The sequence below is a fragment of the Scylla paramamosain genome, chromosome 12, assembly GCF_035594125.1.
Source record: "Scylla paramamosain isolate STU-SP2022 chromosome 12, ASM3559412v1, whole genome shotgun sequence".
NCBI classification, from domain to species: domain Eukaryota; kingdom Metazoa; phylum Arthropoda; class Malacostraca; order Decapoda; family Portunidae; genus Scylla; species Scylla paramamosain.
The window spans coordinates 7917311-7925000 of NC_087162.1; the positions used below are offsets into that span (position 1 = coordinate 7917311).

Sequence of the window (7690 nt, forward strand, 5' to 3'; positions counted from 1 at the left end):
TTTTTTTTTTTTTTTTGTTTCTAAACATTGTTTAAAAGTTAAGCGTTTCTAAAGTTGAATATAACTATTTATGCAGAGTTCCTATGAACTCAAATGAATATTTGACATACGCAGAATGTCTCATTTCAGTGAGGAACATGTATACATTATCAGATAGTATTGACTTTAAGAATGAATTTTTTTTTTCTAATGTCCGGACCTTCAAAAAAAAAAAAAAAATGCGATAAAATAAATTTACAGAATAAAAACAAACAAACAAACAAACAAAATGTAGAACAATATTGACATCAAAGTTTATATAATTCAATAAAGTAGTATATTTTACTTTCTAAATTTTGTTGAAAAGTAAAATGTTAGTAAAGATAAATGTTTTTATTTGTGTACGTACCATTCCTATGAACTCAATTTTAACAGGCAGAATGCCTTTTTTTTTAAGTAAGAAATATATTTACATTATCAGACCAAAATTTAGAGTTTGAATTTTTCACTATTTTATAAAGATCTCCGTCCAAAATAATGAAATCGTATCTACTAGACAAATTCCATCCATGTCGGTGAGGGCGCGCTGCTTGGGAAACGGGAGCGGCTTGGCAAGGGGTTGGGAACGTCAGCGAGTGTCTTATCCACGAACCAGAGGAGAGGAGAGGATGTGCCTTCTTACTATTGTTTTTCATTCAATCGATGGTGTTTCGGAGGCTCCTCAATCGACTGAAAAATGTCTGTAGAGTGAACTGCGGTCCGTGCTGCTCGTGCTCGTGCTCGCTGAATTGCTCCTACTCAGGCTCGTTTGGCATCGTTCCCTGTCTGAACCCTCGCAAGCCACCTGCCAGTAGCCTCCCCAGTAGCTTCCTTCGCTCCAAGAACACCAGTGTCTCACCCACGCGCATTGCTGTGTACGCTGGCGTCATTACAGGGGTAGTGGTCATGATCCTGGTGGTGCAGCTCTTCACGTACCACATCGTTGTTACCAACAGCGAGACTTGATTGGAGGGGTCCGCGTTCTGTCCAAACTCACCTGGCTTCCGTCCTGTTAGTCTTGTAGGTTTCTTCTTTGTGAGCCACTGCGCTGTGTTTCTGTGCGAAGGTAGAGACAAAACTTGGTGCCATGTTGTGCAGAGCCGACTGTGCAACTCACCCTCACCAGAGCATCACGCATTGTCTCCATAGGGACTACATTATGTCCTCCAGGAGTCGGGCAACCGAAGATTGAACATAAGGAATTGATACAAATAACTACTCTTACCTTTTATTACATTCTACTTTAGATAATAGGAGGTTTTTTTAAAGTTAACTAATGCTTACTGGAGGTGCCAATAAGATTTTGTGTGGTCTATCGTGAAAGTGAATAAAAAGTATCCATGTCAACTCAGTATAGTGATGGCTACTCTAAGACAAGTACCTGATGATTCACAATACATTATAGCATGAGGATATTGCTCCTTCGTAAGAGAAAGGAGCAGTAGTTATTGTCCAGCAGACAACATACATACTTTCTTTCCTTTTCTATAATTTCGATCAGGGAGGAAGAGCGTTACCTTGCTTTGCTTGCTGCCGAGGCACCTCCTGCTCTGCCTGGTGGAACACATGGCACTCATTAATGCCGTTACTTACAACAGCGCTGTTTTTATTTTTTACTTTTTACAATGAATGAGAATCTGAACTTTCGTTGGCGTAAGCCAGTATAACAAAAAAATCATGCCCATCACAGAAGAATAATCATTGTATTCCCCCAGAAATGTGATAATGCGTTTTGCCACATGTTGGCAATGATAGAATTGGAGACTCGTGTCCCCTCAACCGATCATGTCAAGCCATATCCTTATGGAACATGTACCTCTTGATTATTGAGCATCCTGAGATAAACAGACAGGGCCAGAATGAAACGAGAAGCACTGATAGAAGAGAAGAGGTACGAAACTAAAGAAACGAACAAGAGGAGATAATGGAAAAAAAAGAAGAAAAAAAGCTCGTAACCATCATATGAAACATGAATAGAAAATAGGAAAGTATACATAGAAAAGAGCGCGGGGAAAAGAGTGAAGAGAGTGTCAGGGCTGCCTTAGTAAGCCGCCTTGACTCTCTGTATCCAAGGCAGGAAGGAGGACACTCTGGAATAGACGCCCGGGTAGTGTCCCTTGCCGCACCCGATGCCCCACGACACCAGTCCCACCTGCCGCCACACGCCCTGCACGAACTTCACCAGCGGCCCTCCACTGTCACCCTGCGGTGTTAATGGAGAGAATGGGAATGGTGGAATTTTACAAGTTAATCTATCTACTCATGACTAAAATGATGAGCTGGACCATTATAATGTAATGGGCGCGTTTACTGCACTGCCATTTATCTCTAAAGTAAATTAAGTTGCAGTATTTAATGAAACGCATTTCTTGCTAGCATGCAAGGAATAGAACAGTAACCATGATCTTCTCCGGTGTCTCAGAAAAAAAAAAAATAATACAAATAAAATCTTAACATTATCTGCACATTTCTTTACTCGTGAAAACTCTGGATTCGCTAAGCCTCCAAGGACTTACCTGACACGAGTCCTTCCCGTCAGTACCGGCGCAAAGATAAGTGGGGACGATGCCTCCAGGAGCGGCGGGACCGTACTTCTTCTTACAGTCGTTAAGGCTCACCACCCGCAGATTTGCCTTGTGGAGGGTGCTGGGCTGTGGACCGCCTGTGGAAGACATGTAGGTGAGAGAAAGAAAGGATGAGGGAGGGAGAGAGCACCACCTGTCAGTTAATGATGAGCGATGAGACAAATCTGAAAGACTCGAACCTAAAACATCTTGCAGGACTGTGACTTTTACATTTTCATGTAAAGTTTATTGATAGAGTGCAGTGAAAGAACTTGCCTCAGCTAGAGAAAAGAGAAAAACACGGAGGATGAAAACCATGTCATATTTGAGGCAACTAGACCAAAGAGAGAGAGAGAGAGAGAGAGAGAGAGAGAGAGAGAGAGAGAGAGAGAGAGAGACCGTGGCAAGAAAAACCAAAAGAAGGAGGTAGGTGCGCTCACCTTCGTGCATGCTGCCCCAGCCCGCCACTGTCACGTCCTCCCCGTCGTAGGTCTTCCCGGTGCTATCCAGGCAGACTGGTCGGATCTCGCTGGTATAATCCACGGGCTGGCTCAATGTCAGCATTGCCACATCATTGTACTGCAAGGTGCGCCGGAAAAAAAAAAATGACCTGAGTGTGTGCTATATAGAGAAACGAGAGCAGGATTGTTATTGTATGGGGAGTTAAGATCAGTGTTATCCTTCAAACACACTCAGGGTCAGATTAATAGGCGAGTCTTTTTATGTTCACAGTTCGCTGCAAGTGTCTGAGGAGTAAGTGGTGGAGTTTTATACACGATAATGTTCCTCAGAGTTGTTTATTGATATGGGTGCTGGTCGTCGGCGATTCTCCTGTTTTTGCGTATTGAAAAACTTCCCTTATTGTATTGTCGACTAAAGAGGGAAATGGTGGAGATAGCGACAAAAAATAAATGAATAAATAAAAAAAGTGAAAGAAAGTCAAGTATTATTTGTTCATCTGATTATATTGTGCCATTTCTTTAGTATGAAAGGCACTAACAATATCACGTACTACTTCCCTCCTTAGGGACGGATAAAAAAAAAAAAAAATAGGAACATTGAGGAAGTTAAATACCATTTGCTTTGTCCTGTGATTTCTTACATCATTTATTTTCCCTGCCTGTACCGTGTCATTTGTTTAGCCTGAAAGGTAATAATAACTTTACGTACTTCCTCTCTCTCTCTCTCTCTCTTACTGACAAACCAGATACATTATTTCTGCGTCAGGTGCATATCCTCATTTCAATCACGAGTATACCCCTGAATAGGAATGACCGTTTTCTTTCGCCAAGCCAAGAGGTTTTTGGAGGGGGGGCTTGTATACTCATATGTGTCAAACTCCATGTAAGACACTTTGGTAGCAAAGTCTTTCAGTGGATGGACTTTCAGTGGAGAGATGACTGAAGTGTGTAAGGAAGAAAAAGTGTTGTGAGGGTGAAAGGAGAGTGTGGATGACGTAAAAAGATATATGATTGACTATTGGCTCAAACTCTGAACTTTTGGGATAAAGAAAATAATAACAAGAAGTAAAGAAAAACGTGGTTGTAGTCTTGAAGTTTAAATTTAGGAGATGAGACACTGAAAAGGAAAAATATAATAGTATTTTCTCTCTCTCTCTCTCTCTCTCTCTCTCTCTCTCTCTCTCTCTCTCTCTCTCTCTCTCTCTGTGGACCATATTCTGAAACGCTTCTGCACCGCACCTTCATTACACTCAAAAGGCTCTAGTTGAAGTTACACGGTTTTTCAAGGATATTCTGGCGAGAGATGAACAAAATTGCCATACTATTAGCAGGATTAACACTATTGAGAACCCGATTAATTATCTTTATGGAAAATAATCGTGGTGAGAGAAAAGAACGTCTCAGAACACATTTCTTTCTCTTTCTTTCTCTCTTGACAGTAGCCGTAGTGAAAGCAACGCGTTTCACAATATGGGCCTTTCTCTCTCTCTCTCTCTCTCTCTCTCTCTCTCTCTCTCTCTCTCTCTCTCTCTCTCTCTCTCTCTCACCAATCTCTGAGAGTCGTAGTCCTTGTGCCTGACCACGCGGGACACCTTCATCTCCTGCACGGACCTCTCCACCGCCAGCAGGTTGTGGGCCCCCAGCCGCACGCGCAGGTTCTGGATGTCTAGCTGACTCATGCTGCGGGGGAGGGGTGTGGGTGGTAATGGTGATGGTGGTGGTGGTGGTGGTAGTGGTGGTTGTGGTGGTTGTGGTGGTGAGTGATGTTAGGTGGTGTTAGATGGTGGAGGTAATAGTGGTAGTTTGAATGGTTTATTAATAGTGGTGATGGTGGTTGTGTTGGTGATGGGTGATTAGTAATGGTGGTGGAGGTGATGGTTTTAGTGGTAGTGGTGGCGAGAGTAATCACACATAAGTCTTCAACATTTACAAAAAAAAAAAAAGAAAAAGAAAAAAAAAAAAACAAACAAAAAAGTACTAACACTAACAAGAAATATGAATAAAAAAAAAAGTAACCTGAATTATAAAACGGGAAGAGAGTTTTTAAATGTAACTAACACTTCATTCCCTCTATCCCTTTCCTTTTATCCTGCTCGTCATCCTGCTCCTTTTCACTGTTCTTCTCACCTCCCTGTCCCTTCCCACACTTACTGAGCAACGCAGTGGGCGGCGGTCAGGATATGGGTCTTGTCAATGAGAGAACCTCCACAGAACTGTTTGTGCCCATTGTAGAGAGCGGCCTGCGGGTGGAAGAGAGAGGTGAGGGTGCGTGGGGAGAGGGAGTGAATGTCTAGGAGAGGAGTGTGAAAGTGTGTAGGGAAGGAGGAGCTGAAGATGAATGAAAGCATCGTAGGAATGAGTTTGGTTAAATGATAGAGGTTAGTGTGTGTGTGTGTGTGTGCTGGGAATTGTAGTTACGTCAGAATACATGGGAGCAGTTAGGTTTACCAAAACTTATACCTCTTATACCTACTCATGATTTACTCGCATTATACAGTTTAGTGATGGAATAGTGGAATATAATCAGCGAATCAATGAAAAGGTTTAAAATTCATCTCCAATAGAAATTTACCTTTAATTTTCACATAATTTAAGGAGGAGCTTCAAGCCTACCTGTCGCTTTTTTTGAGAGAAGCTTGTAAAATTGTCTATTTTCACTCATTCGTTATCTATTCCTTGAGTACTCACGATCCACGGGTGGGAATGAGGCGCGGCGGGCACTCCACCACTGATCCGGAAGCCCTCGTCCGGCCCAGCATTGTAGAAGGTGCCGGGGGTACAGGGGTCCCCTTGAGTAGCTGGGCGAGGTAGAGGCGTGGTGGTGGTGGGTTCTGTTGGTGAAGACGTCACTGTCAGAAGCGATAGAGGTTCTTTGTTGTTGCCACAGTCACAATTAGAAGCTTGACCATATTCTCAAAGGTTTCGGCGCTCTCTCATGACTGCTTGGAAGTCGAAATTTAGTAAGGGTTTCCAAGGATGTTTTCATGATTCTGTCGATAGTTTTGCAAAGATTCTGCTTATTAGTGGGAACATAAGGATCCTAAGTATCTGACTAATCATCTCAGTGACTTTTGGAAACATGAGAGATCGAAATGTTTCAAGATATGGGTTATGAGTGACGTCAACATTGTATGTTTTAGCTGCAGTAACTTACTTTCTAATCGAGACATTTGCTTTTTGGATTTTATAACCACTTACTGGTCACGGATTGATGGTGAAGTGTGTCCCACCAATTGCCACTCGGTTTGGGTGTTGGCTGGGTGGTTGAAGTTTCCCACCATGACTTTGTGGTCGTCCACCATGCTTTAGTAGTGGTTGTGGTAGAACGCTGTGTTGTTGAAGTATCCCACCAAGATTTCGTGGTGGTGGTGGTGGGGGTGCCTGGCGTTGTCCACCAGGGTTTGTCGGTGATTGAAGGATGATGAGTGATGATCTCAGGGTGGGGCCAATTAGGTGACCGGGACAGGGACAAGCCACGGGGCGGCACGAACTGGACGTGGCTTCTGTCCATCAGTGCAGGACCTTCCTTTTCCTTCACTGTGCTGTCTTGACCTTCCACGAACATATACTTATCAACTTGTTCCACGCCTACGGCCGTCCCCACCTCGTTAGTGTGCTGGGGCGCTGCATGCTCAGCCGCCGTGTCCTTCGCACAACACACCCCGAACACCTGTACGGGAAGTCCTTCATGAGAAACAGGATGTTTGGGTTAAACGATCCGGAGTCACAATAATTGATAAAAGTACTTCACAACTCACTAGTCACCTGGAAGAGCAACGGTTAATGCACACACACACACACACACACACACACAGACACACACACACACCAGGGCACTGTCGTGATATAATGGACAACTGTCGTAGAGGCCGAAGACCCATCCCTCCTTGGGGGCGAAGTTAGGGAGGCGCAGGAGGGGATAACATTCCCGGTAGGGGCGGCACACTCCGAGGGAGCTGCGAAGAAGGGAGAGAGAGGACAATGTTTATCATTATACTGGATATTGGGTGTATGTGTAGGTATGTACAGTACGTGTTATATAATTACTGGTTGGGATATGAACGTCTCTCTCTCTCTCTCTCTCTCTCTCTCTCTCTCTCTCTCTCTCTCTCTCTCTCTCTCTCTCTCTCTCTCTCTCTTTCTCTCTCACCTGGTCGCTCGGTGCCAACAGGAAGGTGTCCTGAGGGTGGCCTGCTCGAGAGGGGACCTTCCTGATCCTCCCGAGACGCCCTCAGGGTTGTCTTGTGTCAGGGGGCGAATGACGATCTCTGGGCCTTCATATCCTGGCGGCAGTGAATCTGCGGAGGTGAGATATGTTGACACGGCTCCCCACGCTGGAGGAGTAGCTAAACCAAGGAAGTATAGATATGGCATAACCGTACTCGCGGTGACTGGGTCTGTAGGTTCATCATACTTTGGCAACATACTCGTCAACAGTATGAGATAAATGAACCATGCTTTGAAACGCTTCTGTCCACACCTCGACTACTTTCAAAAGATTCTAGTTGAAGTGACAGTTTTTTTTTTTTTTATTTATTTATGTTTTTTGCGGTTCTAGTGACAGATTTACAAGATTTCTCTGTTGTTAACAGGAGAAACAATTTTGAGAGCCTGGCTAATCACCTGTGGCCTTGAAAATTAAACGTG

General features: G+C 43.8%; 1 protein-coding gene across 1 annotated transcript in view; it reads right to left on the reverse strand.

Annotated features, from left to right (window-relative positions):
- Positions 1-1234: 1234 nt before the first annotated feature.
- LOC135105659 (transmembrane protease serine 9-like) overlaps positions 1235-7690 on the reverse strand; it is a 48544-nt gene continuing 42088 nt past the window's right edge. Inside the window, exons 2-10 of the mRNA XM_064014045.1 lie at positions 7194-7341; positions 6873-6999; positions 6242-6713; positions 5732-5874; positions 5195-5283; positions 4591-4723; positions 3023-3161; positions 2535-2680; positions 1235-2221 (exon numbers count right to left, since the gene is read on the reverse strand). Of these exons, the coding sequence (XP_063870115.1) occupies positions 2060-2221; positions 2535-2680; positions 3023-3161; positions 4591-4723; positions 5195-5283; positions 5732-5874; positions 6242-6713; positions 6873-6999; positions 7194-7341 (1559 nt within the window). The 3' untranslated portion in view covers positions 1235-2059. The remainder of the gene's footprint in view (positions 2222-2534; positions 2681-3022; positions 3162-4590; positions 4724-5194; positions 5284-5731; positions 5875-6241; positions 6714-6872; positions 7000-7193; positions 7342-7690) is intronic.